The sequence below is a fragment of the Carettochelys insculpta genome, chromosome 1 (assembly GCF_033958435.1).
Source record: "Carettochelys insculpta isolate YL-2023 chromosome 1, ASM3395843v1, whole genome shotgun sequence".
In the NCBI taxonomy this organism is placed as follows: Eukaryota; Metazoa; Chordata; order Testudines; family Carettochelyidae; genus Carettochelys; species Carettochelys insculpta.
In genome coordinates, this window is record NC_134137.1 from 90,532,788 (window position 1) to 90,549,890 (window position 17,103).

At 39.6% G+C, this 17,103-nt stretch overlaps 1 protein-coding gene across 1 annotated transcript in view; it reads left to right on the plus strand.

Annotated features, from left to right (window-relative positions):
- NDFIP2 (Nedd4 family interacting protein 2) overlaps window positions 1-15,998 on the plus strand; it is a 72,946-nt gene extending 56,948 nt beyond the window's left edge. Inside the window, exons 5-8 of the mRNA XM_074989123.1 lie at window positions 709-833; window positions 7,386-7,452; window positions 12,310-12,415; window positions 14,237-15,998. Coding sequence (XP_074845224.1) covers window positions 709-833; window positions 7,386-7,452; window positions 12,310-12,413 — 296 coding nt within the window. The 3' untranslated portion in view covers window positions 12,414-12,415; window positions 14,237-15,998. The remainder of the gene's footprint in view (window positions 1-708; window positions 834-7,385; window positions 7,453-12,309; window positions 12,416-14,236) is intronic.
- The last annotated feature ends 1,105 nt before the right edge of the window (window positions 15,999-17,103 follow it).

The following is a 17,103-nucleotide window of genomic DNA, read 5'->3' on the forward strand; positions in this document are numbered from 1 at the left end:
TTAAAACATAACAAATAAGAGTTTATAGGGATTTAAAAATACACTTGCTGGAATTCCCACTTTAAAAAGTTACTAAAAAGATTAAACTGAAACCATCACTTTTTATTTCAGATGTTGTAAAGGAATTAATTTAATAAAAATAGTTTTTCAAATACAATCATTTCAGTAAAGCATGTGCATTTTCATTTTATTTAAAAAACAAACTTAAACTTAAGAATGTAAACAATGCCAGGCACATCTCCTAGTAGATTTATAGAACAAAATAAACTTTTTTTTTTTAAATCCAGATTAGGCATATCTCTCTGTAGAATCGGTCAAAAGTTTGAATAATGGCGTTTTTTTGTACTGTTGACCTTGCTACACTTTTCATAGTTGTAAGATAAATGCGTAACTTCATGCATTTATCCAGTTCATAGTGCTTATATGGTGTTCATTCCTCTGGTTCTTTAGCTTCCAGTCAGGGAATCTACGTTTATTTGGCTTTCTTCTCTGTTTAAAATAATTGTCTGATGGATGTTGTCTAGTGTACTTTTTAAGGTGTATACCATTCAGAACATTTGAATTTCTGAAGGATACTATTTTTGTCACAAATACTAAAAAGAACTTGTAACCATGTAAATATACTTGCTTTTTAGTACATTAGGTACATTTATTTTGTACGGCTAAATGTGAGTCACTAACACAGCTACTGTTTTCTCTTGGTCTTAGTGGCATTTATTTTCAACTGGATTGGGTTTTGTTTATCCTTCTGTATAACAAACACCATAGCGGGAAGGTATGGTGCAATCTGTGGGTTTGGGCTGTCGCTCATCAAATGGATTCTCATTGTACGGGTAAGGTTCTTTACTGTTAATTTTTGCCTGTGTCTCTACTAAATGATACTTGAAAGACTGCTTCATGGTGTTTACTTTCTTTAAAATATAGTTTAAAGTGGTTTTTATCAACTTATTAATCTAATATTTAACAGTAAATGCAGTAAAATATTTACTAAAATGGAAATTGCAGAATTTTGCCAGTGAACTTGCTTGTTTTTATTCACTTAACAGCTTTTATTATCATTTAATATGTAAATTATTGAATGTTGTAGTTGCTTTGTATCTGCTGTAAAAATTTAACTGGCCACATTCCTGCTTTTATCAAAAAGGATTTAACTGTGTAAGATTATGCAGAAATGAAATAAAGATGCAGAAGTAGCTTAGGTTCTTATGTACCGTTAAATCAGTGGCATTCAAGCACCTACACAGAATATGTCTTGGGGTTGCCGTGTTATTCTGTATCGGCAAAAATAGCAAAGAGTACTGTGGCACCTTTAAAGATTAATTTTTTTTTGCAGGGCGGGAGGGCACATAAATCATTTTGTTGGTTTTTATATAGACTATAATAGAGAACTTTTTTTTAAAGGATTCAGGGTCTCCTTGGAGCTTTTGGGACATGAAGAAGCTATCTTAAGGCTTTTTCCCCTTCCTTAATAGCCCCATTGCTGTTTTCTGTGACATTCCCAGTATCAAGTGACACATACGCCACGAACAGACCTTAATTGTCCCACTGGGTACTTGCTTATACATCTCCTTTTTTAGATTCTCCCCCTTGATTATTTATATTATCGGAAAGGCGACTAAGAGGAGACAATATGGGAGAAGTATCTACAACAGCGAATAGGAGAGAAAAGAGGATATATAAGAACAAGGAGGTATTAAATTGAGTGGGGAATGTTTTTTTGGCCTGCGGGGCCACTGACACACAGAAAAATCAGTTGGGAGCTACATAAACGACTCACACACACCCCCGCCCCGACTGATGTGGCTCCTGACGTGAGACACCTTACATCATTCGCACACCAGCACCACGGGTGGGGGAATGGAGGACTGAGGTTCACGGCTTTCCCCAGGCCATATAAGATTGCTTGGGACTTGGAGTGGGACCAAAATTGGGGGGCGGGGAAGGGGGTTTGAGAGGGAGGATGCAGGAACAGGCTAAGGGTGGGTGGTCTGGGTGGCGGGAAGAGTTCAGTCAGAGCATGGGGTGAAGGGCTGAGTGTGAGAGAGAGGGTATAGGAGCAGGTTGGGGTTGTGAAACAGCAATGTATGGCTGCCTGGAGAGGCCAGAATTCCAGCCACTTGGAGCAGGGGTTGGGAGGTAAGATGCAGGACTGGGATGAGGGCAGTGTGTGGCAGGTTATTAGTAGGCTGGCGGTGAGGGGTCTGGGTAGGAGGAAGGGTGCCAGGGTAGGGGGTGGGTAGAAGAGGGAGTCTGCTCCTGAACCCTGGGGGTAAGGGCCTGGGTGATTCATGGAGGTGTGTGTTTACCTCCACATGCTGCTGCTGCTCCCTCCTCCAACACGCCCCCCCCTCACCCTGCTGGCTGAGAGAATGGCAGTATGGAGAAATGCTCGCTGGAGAGGCTTCCCCTGCTGCTCACATGCACTGCCCTCCTCCTCCCATCCCCTCTGCTCTGAGTGGCTGGAATTCTGGCCTGTCCAGGCAGCCATGCATTGCTGTTCCCCAAGGGAGGAGTGGCTTACTGCCCCCAGCAGGGAGAGCCCAGTGGGGGGCAGATCTGGTCGCAGCTTGCCTGGTTCCTGTGCATAAGCTTTGGCCCTACCCACCCCCATGGGCTGGATGCTGGGTAGAGGAGAGTGGTGAGGCTTGTGGGCTGGCCTCCAGGCAACCAGCAGGCCAGATCTGGGCCTTGGGAAGGAGGTGGGTGCAAGGTGTCCCCAACTCTGCTTTAAAAAGAGAAACACTTAAAAGAAAAAAGGGGAAAAACAACACTGTGGAACTTACTGCTACAGTCTGCTGTTCAAGCCAAGAATTTGGCAATATTCAGAAATGGTTTGGATGTTTATGTGGATAACAAGAATATCCAGAATGTATGCCAAAAGGGACTTGGAAGGGACATGCAAATAATCCTGTGGGGCTTAAGCCATGGACTAAAATGATTCCTAATATATATCTAGATTACCTACACAGAGAGTCACTTAGCAAGATGGGTACTTTCAAACAGTATGTTTTAATCCAGTGAAATACAGTTACACATCTAAGAACTTAATGCAGACCACATGGAGAATATTGAGGCCTATACCTGTATGAGTGGGGAGTCTAAAAAGGATTATGGGGTTATGATGAACAAGCATCTTAACCTAAATTCTCTGTGCAGAACTATGGCGAACAGGGCTACTGCAGTCCTACACTGCAGACTAGAAGCAGGGAGATGACTTTTACCTCTTTCTGTGGCATTGGGGACACTAATACGAGAATACTCCTTCCAGGTCTGGTACCTTTTTAAAAAGGATTTTGATTTAATTCAGCTGTGTCCAGAAAAGAGCTTCAAAAATGGTTCATGAACTGGAGAAAATGCCTTGCAGGAAGAGACTCAAAGAGCTCAAACTCATGAGTTTATCAAAAAGAAGGTTGAAAGGTGCTTTGTTTAGTGTATAAATGTCTCCGTAAGGGAAAAAATGCCACACATGAAAGGTCTTTAATTTCGGTGGGAAAAGGCATAACGTAAGAAACCCAAGCCGCACAAATTGGGAGGGAAAAAGGCACTTTTTTAACATTGAGAATATTTCACTACTGGAACAATCTGCCAAGGGAAATGGTAAATCTTTCTCCTGGAGGCTGCTCTGGGAGAGATGCTTAAGTTCACTGCACAAGTTCTGGGGCTCAATATAGGGTTAACTGGGAGCAATTTAACATCCTGTGCTATGCAGGACAGATGAGTTGACCTCAGTCTCTTCTGGGCTTAAACTTTGAATCTGTGGAACTGCAGCACCCATGCAGAGGCACAGCATGGAGCTTCCAATCCAATCGAAGGAGGGTGTGGATGAGGGCATTAAGCCATCTTTTTTGCCCTCCCAGTTCCAGGCTGCCCCAATGGCTGCAGCAGCTATTGGTGTTTTCAACACTAAAGGATTCCCTATCAATGTATGGCAACCTTATGTGGTTACCTTGAATGTGGCATCATTGTCAAACATGTCTGTAGCACTATGCAATATTCTCTCTCCCTAATATAGAATCATAGAACACTAGGACCGGAAGGGGCCTCGAGAGGCCATCGAGTCCAGTCCCCTGCCCCGACGGCAGGACCGACCACTATCTACACCATCCCTGATAGACATCTATCTAATCTGTTCTTAAATATCTCCAGCGAGGGAGATTCCACAACCTCCCTTGGCAACTTATTCCAGTACTTGACCACCCTGACAGTTAGGAACTTTTTCCTAATGTCCATCCTAAACTTCCCTTGCTGCAGTTTAAGTCCATTGCCTCTTGTTCTCTCCTCAGAGGCCAAGAAGAACAAGTTTTCTCCCTCCTCCTTATGACACCCTTTAAGATATCTGAAAACCGCTATCATGTCCCCCCTCAATCTTCTTTTTTCCAAGCTAAACAAGCCCAATTCTTTCAGCCTTTCTTCATAAGTCATGTTCTCCAGACCTTTTATCATTCTAGTTGCTCTTCTCTAGACCTTCTCTAATTTCTCCACATCTTTCTTGAATTGGGGTGCCCAGAACTGGACACAATATTCCAGCTGAGGCCTAACCAGCGCAGAGTAGAGCCGAAGAATGATTTCTCGTGTCTTGTTCACAACACACCTGCTAATGCATCCCAGAATCATGTTTGCTTTTTTTGCAACAGCATCACACTGTTGACTCATATTTAACTTGTGATCTACTAGAACCCCTAGATCCCTTTCTGCTGTACTCCTTCCTAGACAGTCTTTTCCCATTCTGTATGTGTGAAACAGATTATTCCTTCCTAAGTGCAGCACCTTACATTTATCTTTATTAAACTTCATCCTGTTTGCTTCAGACCATTTGTCTAATTTATCTAGATCATTCTGAATTATGACCCTATCCTCCAAGGTAGTTGCAACCCCTCCCAGCTTGGTATCATCTGCAAACTTAATAAGCGTACTTTCTATGCCAATATCCAAATCATTAATGAAGATATTGAACAGAACTGGTCCCAAAACAGACCCCTGCGGAACCCCACTTGTTATGCTTTTCCAGCTGGATTGAGCACCATTAACAACTACTCTCTGGGTGTGATTAGCCAGCCAGTTATGCACCCACCTTATTGCAGCGCGATTTAAGTTGGACTTGCCTAGTTTGTCGATAAGAATATTATGCGAGACAGTATCAAATGCTTTACTAAAGTCTAGGTATACCACATCCACTGCTTCTCCCTTATCTACGAGTCTCATTATCGTATCAAAAAAAGCTGTCAGGTTGGTTTGACATGATTTGTTTTTTACAAAACCATGCTGGCTGTTCCCTATCACTTTACTACCTTCCAAGTGCTTGCAGATGACTTCCTTAACTACCTGCACCATTATCTTTCCTGGCACAGAAGTTAGGCTGACTGGCCTGTAATTTCCTGGGTTGTTGTTATTCCCCTTTTTGTAGATGGGCACTATATTTGCCCTCTTCCAGTCTTCTGGAATCTCTCCTGTCTCCCATGACTTTCCAAAAATGAGAGCTAACGGCTCAGCTACCTTTTCTATCAGCTCCTTGAGGATTCTAGGATGCATTTCATCAGGCCCTGGTGACTTGCAGACATCTGATTTTTCCAAATGGTTTTTAACTTGTTCTTTTTTTATTTAAAAAACTAACTCTACCCCTTTTCCACCAGCATTCTCTGTCAGGCATTCCTTCAGACTTCTCTGTGAAGACCGAAACAAAGAAGTCATTAAGCATCTCTGCCATTTCCAAGTTCCCCATTTCTGTTTCTCCCTCCTCACTGAGCAATGGAGAAATATGAGCAATGGAGCAATATGTCCCACTCATGTCTCCTGTCCAGTACTTAAGTGGCTCTTCAGACAGGCTACAGCTGTTGACTCAGTTTCTGTGCCTGTGGAATTTTCTTTTGGATGATTTGGGGCTTTTAGGTACCTTTATGGCACTTTGGTCTTTTTTACCTACTTTACAAAAACCAAGAGGAGGGGGAGAAATCTTCCTTTTCCTAGAAATTACAAAGGGTATTTCCTGAGATTATCCCAATAATGCCTATTGTGTCATTTCTTGCATGTAAATGCAGGTTTATTCTGGTCCTGCCTCAGTACAGGGGCTGGATTTGTAACCTCTGCAAGTGTCTTCCTGCCTGCATTTCTATGATTTTTATGCGTCTGAAGCAACTCATGCCCAGTCGTCTGGGAATCTTAAGGATTTGATAACTGAAGCCGTTGTAAAACTGTCTCAATGTCCAGTTCCAACAGGGACTCTACCCTTCATGGATATTTGATATTTGATTTTTTGGGTTCTTTTTTTCTTTAGAAAGTTATTTGGAGTGAATGCTGTTACAGACTGACCTTTTGCAATTGTCAACGATCAAAATTATTCCTGCTCTGGGAAAAATATTAATGGAGATCATAAACCAAATCCTCGCTACTCTAAATACATAGCACTCCACTGATTTACATCAATTTAGGATCTGACCCCATATTTTCATTTTAGTATAGTTGATGTCTGCGCTTACCTATTGCACAAAACTTGCTGGCAATGATAATCTGGGCAAGCTCTGTGGTAGTATGCATCACGCTTGCTGAGTGGCTTTAGAACAGGACTGGAAATGGACAGAGAATTATTCAATTGCTACAACTGTACAAATTACTTTGTTCCCTTTTAGTGACTATTAGGGAAGAGTTAGAGTTGAAACTAGGAGTGGAGAGAGAGATGAAGTGAGCTCTGGAGCTGTTTGATTTGCCTTTTTATCAGTGAAGCATGCAGTCTGCAGTCTGGCCAAGGAAAAGATAGGGGTCTGCAGTACCATCATGCTCTGCCCTCCAGCTGCCTGTTCATATTCCCACAATAAAGAGAGGAGCAGACTGTCTACCATGGTCACTAACAGGAACAGTTGAAATACCACTTCAAGGTTCATTTGGCTGTTTTAGCTCACTGCTGGGAACTGAATGCTGGAGCATCTAGTTTGAAAATGAAAAGACTTTAATGAGTTAGAGGTCTTTATGGGACTGGTACTCTTGGCAACGATTAACAGTAGGGGGTATACAGAAGGTCAAAAGCTCTTCTTTCGAGGGGTCAGCAGAACATCCCTGTCTGATAAGATTAAACTAATGTGGCTTTTAGTGTTAATATCTAAAGCAGCAGGCTGCTGTAGTGCATTTGGCATGGTAGACATTGAAAAGGACGTGGCAGTAATTGATTTTAATAGAAAGTATCAGAATCAAATGAGTAATATTACATTTTTCACAAGAGTTTAAAAATCCTTTTATAAAAAACATTACACAGAAGCTATATTTTGCAGCTTCTTGAACTACTTGTTTACTTTCTGTTTCAATGAATTTTATATTAACTTTATTAGTTCACTATCTGCATTTAACATGTATTAAATGTAATTTTTTTCTGTTATTGTATTTAATCCTTGTCTTAGTTCTCAGACTACTTTACTGGATATTTCAATGGACAGTACTGGCTTTGGTGGATATTTCTTGTACTTGGTAAGTTGTAATTCAAAATATATATTATTTGAATTTAAAGATATGTTGTGTATATGTTTAAACTACACAATATAAACTAGAAAACTGTAGTTTTTCTGCACCTACTAAAAATCTTTTTGTACTTCATTTCTGTTGCTTATACCAAGGTTTTGGATGCACTCCTTCTATGTGAATTTCTGATTACCCTGTTGGTCTGCAGTTCAGAGGTTTATACTAAGAAATATAATTTTGCAGCTGTTTGATTTGTAATTTGCATTGAAAACAAAAATAAACATATCAGAGTGTAGAATTACACAATTAAAGCTGTAAGTTTAAATTAAAAAAAGCTGTTGGTTTTAATTTTCAATATCTACATAAGTAACTTTTAGGCATTCAATAAAGTTCTCACAAGATACAACCATCCAAAAGCACCCTGTCATGCAAGTATCCTTTCTGTGTCTTTTGAAATGCATATTACATTAATCATTAGTCTGTCAGACAAGTCATACTTTTTGATCAGTCTGTTTTCTTTGAGCATGAGTCTAAACAGACTTTTGAGAAGTTTTTATAGATAGCTAATTTTCGCTCCTTTGTCTGTCTCTACTGTAGTTAAATCATTATGAACATACTACCACTGCAGTTTTTTTCTTGTGTGTGTTTGGTATTTACCACTATTTTAATTTCCCCTATTTTCTAACTGGAAGTGCACTAAAATGTGGCATGATCCAGTAGGTGGCACTCTTTCCTCTGAGATGTTTAGGGCCTTAGGCTGTTTGGTGAGTTTGGAAACTAAATCTAAACTTGATGAGCAAGAAAGATCTTTGGAACATATTAGCAACCTAACATTTCCTATTGCACTTCCAGTTGGCTATGAGGAGTGTTCTTCACTTTTTATATTTAACTTGTTTTTTCTCTGTTGCCCTGCATTGTTGGGGCCAGAAATCAAAGTGAACTGCAACTAGTGAGACCCTCTTAACACCAGGCTTTCATATTTTCTCAGAGGTGACTTCATTTCAGTAGTTGGTAAAATGATTCCTTGAATAAACACAAAATAGTTTTAGGCTAAAGTTGTTTTTTTAACTTGGGTGCCTAAGGTTAGGGCTTTTAAGTCATCTTTGCCCATCTGTATAAAAGGAAGGAGCTTTCGAGAAGTTCTGTGCAACTACATTCCCCATTAATTTTAGTAACATTTGGTACATACTCAGGGACCGAATACAAATTAAGCAGCTTAACTTCAGCCTCATAAGTTGGAAAATGTTGATCTTAATTTTTAAAGTTTTTATAATATATTCTGGAATCCTTTCGGCTTGAAGGGCACGAGTTGGCATTTAAATGTATTCAGTAATGATAATTCATCCATTCTAGAGATGAATAAATAAATTACTGAATTGCTATGTGCATATTTTAAAACTGTGGTATTTAACATCTTCGGCTCTGTGATTGTGTTTTTTGTCAAGTGAAGACTTAACAAAACATGGAAAAAACATTCTGAGCTTGAAGGAACAAACAACGCCTCCCCCCCGCAAAAAAAAAAGCAGACCCATATCTTTGTCTGGAACACCATTTATAGGACATGATTTGTCCTTTAAATTTGCTTTTAAAAGGAAATACAAAGTTTTCCCACTTTCCTGCTTAGATTTGAAAAGATCTTTTGAGTGGCACCAGTCAACATGGTCTGGCCCACCCATCATTTTTTCTTGGTGAAATTTAGTTTTTCAGTATTCTGAATGACACCTGTTAGCCCTAAATAGAATGACCATACCTCCCATGGCCACATGTGGGCTGGGGGTGGGCGCTATCCCCCCAACTTCCCTGAGCCTTGGAGAAGCGGCTGAGGTGCTTCCTCCTCCCTTCCCTGAGCCTTACCTGGCTTTCTCTGTTGTGGAGAGCATGGACTGATGCACAGTACGTGCTCTCCGACAGGCAGGTGCACCTGTGCAGGAAATACGGGACAGTTAGTGCCTTTCATAAAATAAGTTGGAACGGCTTTTTGGCATCCCAAATACAGAACCGTCCTGCTGAAAATGGGATGGATGGTACCATAGCCCTAAAAGACGACAGTCTATTTGACCATAGAAGTTGATGGATTCTGGGTCTGATCTAGCACAGCTCGTCCATGAAATTCTCTCTGGCCATGGCCAGCAGCAAGGAAGACAGTGCAAAAAACCCTCACAATATGCAGATGTAATATGAATGTCCTATTAATGCCTAGACGTTTGAGATTGGAATCACGAAATGCGATGTACCTTCTACAACTACTTTTTTCAGTATTTATGGGCATAATACCATCACCTGATTCTTTTTTCTTAAACAGCATTTTACATTAGTAGATTTCAAAGTATTTGATTCTGCCTTTAAATTACCCACATAAAGGATGGAAAACTTATGGTCGATGGGCTGAATCCAGTCAAAGGCTTGTCTTGCTCCAGCCTCGGAGGCTTAGGGTTTGGCCCCCAATTTTTCCGCCCCCAGTGGCACAAGCCGGTGCTCCAGACACTTGGGCCACGGTGGTTAGAATGCCAGTGCTGACTCCCTGCAGCAGCAAGGGGAGCCCCAAGCCTTGTGGGTCTGATCAAGGCGGCCTGGATTTGGCCCTTGGGATCTGCCTGCCATGGGAGGAGGAAGTGGTTCAGCACACTGCAGGGAAGTGCTCCCTGCATACACCACCCTCTGCCACTTCCATTTGCCAAGAATTGCAGTTAATGAGTGTGGGGGAGGGATGTCCAGAGTGAGCACTTTCCTGCAGTGTACAGGTACTTTTTTATGCAGCTCTGTACACTGCAGGAAAGTGCCATACACTGTGCTGTACACTCTATACACTGCAGGAAAGAGGCCCATGATTGACTGTACAGAACTGCACAAAAGTACCTGTACACCCTCCCTGGGAGATGCTCCAAGTAAGGACCCCAACTCCTGTCCAAACCTCACACCCCCAGCCTGTTCTGCAGCAGCCCCCCGTCACACAACAAATGCCTAATTTTTGCTCCATTCCAGGGACTGGATGCCCTGGGAAAACCCACTAACCCTGAGCTCTCAAAAGAATTAATCCAGCCTTGGAGATAAGTCTGACCCTTGGCACCTCCCCCACCCTCAGAGGGTCTGGAACTTGAGGGGAGTGTCTTTCTGTTTTTTCTCCTTCTTTTTCTTCCATAAGTCTCAGTTGGGGACCACATCTGTGAGTACAAGTGGGTTGTACTTCTGTCTTGGGGGCCAGGTCCGTGAGTGTTAGGGATTTTTTTTGTTTATTTTGGGTTCTCACTTGTATGTGGCCCTCAACTGATATATTTTTCTGTGGGCCAGTGGTCCCAACCCAGAAGAGATTCTCCACCCCAATCTATATCTTACAGATGGTGAAACTGTGAGGTACAGGGAGGTCACCCAGCAGGGGACTAGCAGAGAACCCACGTTTCCTGAGTACTTTATCCTCTAGGACAGGGATTCTCAACCTTTGTCTTTCTGAGGAGCCCATGCTGCCTAGCTCAGCTCCATGGCCCATTTGTGCCACAGTAACTGGTTGCCTGAATATAAAAGTCAGGGCCACTATTAAGGAGTAGCAAGTCAATCACCTGTGGTTTTGGCTCCAATTAGCAGGGCTTAGGTCTCTGGGCTTCAGCCTCATGCATTTCTGCTGCGGTCCCTATATGTCTAATGCTGGCCTTGCTTAGTGGACCACATGAAACCTGATCGTGGTCCCGCACAGGGCTGCAGACCCTTTGTTTTAGAACCACTACTCTAGGTCACACTGTCAAGGAGTATAAGGCAGGTAGTCTTTTTGATTTAGGGGGAAAAATAAGTCCAGTCTGTCATAGTCATTTAATTGCTAATTCTCAAATACAGTAAACCCTTGAGTTCCTGCAAACCCCCCGCCAGCAGAGTGGCAGGGAGCTGGGAACCAGGGGGCAGCCTGGTTCTCATCTCCTGGCTGCTTGTGGGACCCAGGAAACTGACCAGCCATGTATGGTTACTTTCCCAGCCCTGCAAGTGGAGGGGAGCTAGGAGCTTGGCTGCCGCCTAGTTCCCAGCTCCCCGCCACTCCCCGGACCAGGAAACTGCTCCTGTCATGGACGGCAGTCGTGTTAACCTGACACATGCTCAACTTGGATGCGTGTATCTTGGGAGTTTACTGTATCTTATGAGAGTGAGCTGATATAATTATCATTGAAACTTGACTAATAACTTCCATCTGACTATTTTGTACCTACCATTGTAAATAACTCTCTAAATTACTATAACTGAAAGATGAGGGAAAGGTATGATTTTAATTTCTAAGGGACTTATGCCAAAAAAGCAAGTATTTACAATTAATGCTCAACAAATCTTGAGTTTAATCAGTCAATCGTGGGCTCTTTTAGACAGTTAAAATTTTTTGTGTCCCGACATGAAGCTGTTATCTACTGCCATTTATGATCTTCCAGCTAGAGCATTTTATATGTTAGGCTGGAAGTACATTTACGCCCCTATGTCATCTGTATATTTCAGGTTAAGTGTTGGAATTCAGGTCTTCTGACGCAGCAGCAGTTTATTCTGAATTAAAAGCTGTATTTTTGAAAAGGAAGACACCTAAATAGAGGAATGTTATAAAACTGTATTGCAAACTTTCTGTACTTAAAAATGTTTTGTATGTTGATCTTTAGTAACCTAAAACCTGAAATAGATCAAACGTCGGGGAATAATTTACAATCAGTCGTGTCTGTGTAACTTATCTATCCAGTTATAACAGGATGAGACACTAAATTTGAGATGCACAGCTAATGGATTGCATTGGGGAAGATCAGGATTATACAAATACTGATTTTTTACATTATTTTAATACAGCTAAAATGTAACCTATTAATAAAAGTACTTTAGCAGTTCTCTTCATGTCTTAAATATTTTCAGGCCTCCTCCTGTTCTTCCGAGGATTTGTGAATTACCTTAAAGTCAGAAATATGTCTGAAAGTATGGCAGCTGCTCATAGAACAAGATTTTTCTTCTTGTATTAGAGGTAAGCGACTTTGTAAACCTTTAATATTAAGACTTTGATAGAAATAAATGTTGGGTATAGAGAAACTGAAATGAGAGGCTGTTTAAATGTTGGTCACCAAAAAAGAATTGTGTTGTCTTGTATTCTGAAGGTACATTAGAAAATTCAGCAATGCTTTTTGTACATATACAGTTTGAAAGTAAAACTTGTTTTGTTTTCAAAATAGCATTTTAAAGCAGAAACAAACTTTAGAAATCAAAGTGCAAATTGGCTGTAGATTGATTATGCAAGATGAACAATCAGGATGGAGTAATTAGCAAATATGAGTTGATTTGGCTCATCAGTCAGGTCAGTACTTCCTTACTGGCTATTTGAATATAAAATCTGACATTGATCTGAAGAGGTAAGAAATAGACATGTATTAACTCCACACATCACTTTTTTTTCAGTCAGTTGTGAGCAAGGACTTTCATTACATATCTAACAGTATGCTGTATATATCCTCTAGTTAGCTGACTAATCAGTTTGGCACATGTTCACTTTTTTTTTTGCTCCTGTAGTAATTTCATCCATTAGGGGGATCTTTTGAATTTTGTTACGTACTAAATACAGGAAGACTCCACCTCCTTTAGTGTTAAGAACACTGTCTTCATGTCCACATGTAACTATTGTAGCATTTTCCTTATTTCATGAATTGCTTGAAATGTTTGGAGCTAGTTCTTTCTTCTCATTTAGAAGCTAAATTTAACATAACTAATTTTTTCGTCATGTTTTCCAATATTTGCAACAGGATCAGTATGAGATAGACACACAGTGTTGGAAGTTGGGGAGGAGGTGAGACAAGGGAACGAAACAGTCTAAAAATGATGGGTCTTTTATTAAGATGGTAAAATCACTTAAACACCTACTGACAAAATTCAGAAACTAATTACTTAACAGATCTTGATCAAGAAATCTAAGCAAACAAAATTGCAATATATTTTATCTTTGTGCCATTTTGTCAAAACTGTGCAGTAAGGTAAACTGTCAATGCTAAAGAAATAGGTTGACTTTCAAATGCCATGTAAGTTGTGGTGGTACCCTCACAGTAGTATTTTATTTTTTTCCCATAGCAATAACATACGTTGCTTTTTCTGAGCAATACAGTGGCCTTTACAGAGTAAGGGAAAGTACAGTAAATGCTATATTAAAACATCTAATATCTATTTACTAAATTAACTGCCTACTTTGAATCTGATCACAGTGGCTTCAAGGAAGAGGCTGGCTTGGTCTCTGTTTCATCTGAGGCTAAAATCTGGTGTAAAATGAAAGATGAGGGATTTATGCAGGTCCCACTGAAGTCAAAGACTTGACTTCAGTGTGTGCTTGGTTGAGAGGTATCTATCTCTCACAGGGAGTGCTGTAAAAAAGAAAAAAGCAGCTGGAGAGATGTAATATTTGTTCGAAGGTTTTACGTATTTAATTGAAATAAGCCAATCAAAGCAAATGCCAACATAAATCAATGAACTTCATATAAGGAATAATTGCACTGGACAGAACCTCTTATCTGTCAGTGATTAGTCATTCTAAAATATAATAACAAACATCAGTCTTTCAAGAGGGACTAGAATATTTTGGAAAGTTAAGTTCTCTCTCTTCTCCCCCCCCCCCCCCCCACTCGCCCAACCTTCCTCCATATTGTCACTTTCTCAGTTATCCTGATTTGGGAGTGTGGAGTAGCTGCACTTCCTGTGCGGGCATACCACCCTGCCCCCCCATCCTGCTGTATATCTTAACTCAATTATCAATGTTGCTTACAGGTAATCAGTCTGAACTGAAGTACAATTCTTTCTTTATCTCCAGACTGCATCAACCAGACATTCCTTTCCTTTACCAATGTGAAATTTCCAGATGATCGGTAACCCTACAAGTTAATAGGATAGAAGACTACTAAAAACAGAAGACAAATTAGAGAAGAAAAAATACAGCTTCAGAAATGAATGACAGGGTGGTTTTTGGTTAAGTGCCAGTTCTGTTCATTCTAGTAAATATTTATATTAAGTATTGCCTTTGTTTTTGCACATTTGCATATGTGCTAATTAAAGGACAGGTTTGAAATGAGAACAAATCATGCATAGAGTTGGATAATAGAGATTAAGTACAGTCAGACGTGGTTAATCTGTGTTTGTGAAAGATTTAAGTGATAGTCTGTTTCATAACGTATATGTACCATGTACCACTGTGTTAATCTGAATTTATGTTGAGAGTAAAAATGGAATTTACTGAGTGATTCAGATTAACCAGGTCAGACTTTTAGTTAGCTTTTTATGTAATTTAGGTTCATCCAATAATTGTGCAACATATAACATTTTTTTTGTTATAAAGTTTACTAAAATGCGGTTCCTGATTATTATAAACCTGCATTGATGAGCTTTTTAGCAAACTTTCTGACCAAAATATCAATTGATTTGAAAATGAAACACCCCTTCTTACTCCTGTGTAAATACTATGCATAGATGACTGGTTTAGATTGCTTCTTAAGAATTATATCAAAATATATTTGTAACCACAATATTTTTCTCATTCACTATAAATTGTTTAATCTTAATATGGACTATATATCTATGCTATTTTTTGCTAATTTGGACGTTCAAGTACAGTTTTATTTTAGATATAATTCTAAAGGATGGCGAAAGTTTTAAATGTCCATCTGAACATTGTTTCCTCCTGGTGATTTGAATAATTTGGGCCTGTTCCTGAAAACACATACGGATAGTTCCATTGAAGGGGATAGAGCTACACATGCAAGCAAGCAAGCATCGAGCTGTTGGGGCCTGATTGTGCAATTGGACCTAGTCAATTGGCTCTCTGAGACCATATGCATAGGTGCAGTTGCAGCTCAGTTCTTTGGTTTGTAACATTGATCATCTTACTTGGGAAGGTTTGTTCTGTAAACACAATCTGTTCAAATAGTTTCTCGAAATGGACTTTGTAGGTGGCTTAGCATGCTTGTTTAGATTAAATACTCCAGTGTTACAATAGAATGAAGCTGAGGAGTAAATTTTAATGTCACTTTGGAAGTAACATTGTTTTCTTCATGGGGGGTTTTATTTTTAAGGTTCTACTGGCAAAAATAAAATCAGTGCGCTCTCAGTAGTATTTTGCTGAACAGTAATGGTATTACTCTTTAAAATATCTTCTCAAGAAGGGTGTGTTCTCTTTACATATATACATACATACCTCCCACTAATGTTTGTGAGATTTATGCTTCTGCTACAATGGGAGACTAGATCTCTTAATTCTTTATTACAACTGGAATCTTAGTTACAACCAGTAATCAGAAAAATTTGTGTCTTTTGAAAAAACATTTGTTTCCTCCTGTGTTTCTTTTAAACTGGAGCTTTGCTTTTAATACTAACATTAAAAGATTGAGGTTTATGTTGTCTTAAGTTAGTGTTATATTCAATTTTATATCTACTGAATGTTTTAAAAATGCATATGTAAACTGGTCACAATTCATTTTTATTCATCTTCCAAAGTTACATAAAAAGTAAATGGTTACTTTGGGGGGGAAAAACTCTCCAAAGCTTATCCAGAAAAAAAAAATAAAGTTCATTATGTTTAATAGTTGACTTGTATTTCCCTTTAAATTTCATCTGTCTTTTTCATCGTGCTCTTCTGAGAGACAAGCAAATAAAACGTTTTGTTTTGCTATTTGTTTCCTTTTAGATTTTGCAACTTACATTAGAGAATTATATTTTTAGTATTCACACGTTACGTTAGTATGTAATTTCAAGCAAATTTCTAGCTACACAAGGCTAAACTTTTTCTCCTCTTCACTCCATCCTTCATTACTTAAAACTTAATATATTAACATTTCACTGCTTAGTTCAAACATGAAAAGCTTGTAGTGCTGATTTACTTTTTAAAATTTATCTTGCTTGCCAAGTACAGTAAATAGCAATTTTTCCAAGTTAAATGTCAGTCTTCCAGTTGATTTTTCTGTTTATTCCAGTACATTTTACAGTATTCTTTCTTGTAAATCAGGAAGTTTGTTATTTCAGACTAGTTTGAAAAATTTCTCCTTTATTCTGACAAGAAGCATGCTCAGTAGTTCATGTAGTACTTTAGTAGCCTGAAATATCATCAGCAGGAGGAAAGGGACTGGGACAACAATTTTCAAAGACTGTGCAATCTCTTCCAGATGTGTCAAATGCTGTGTACTTGGTTAGGAGCAGCTGCGTCTAAGGTTTGGAGACACTTGGCCATCTTTGCTTTGTGCCTTAAAGTTAAAAAACAAGTTTAATAAAGTGAGGTAGACTATATATACAAGCTTTTTTTTTCTGTGAATGTAAAATAGCGGTGTGTTTGTCGGGGGAATCCTAATTTTTGAGTAACCTGCACAAAACCCTTATTTATATAGCTTTGTTTTTGCTTGTTTCCTTTGTCCAGGACACCAGGAATGTGGCTATGCTAGGCCACAATTTTATTAGTGCATGTGCAAAACAATTTGGCAGTAACTTGTCTGATGCAGTTCATCCTTTCATAATGCATATTACCTGGTGAGGGCTGCCTTTACCTCTCCTCCTCAACCCAATTAAGCTGTTCCCATTACTGTTACTGAGTCCTCATACTGCCCTCCCCATGTACAAGGGTTGATGCACTGGGGGAAAAAGGGTTGACCCCTCATACCAGTCAGGGGGAGCCCCATTTCCCACTTTCTTTTGGAG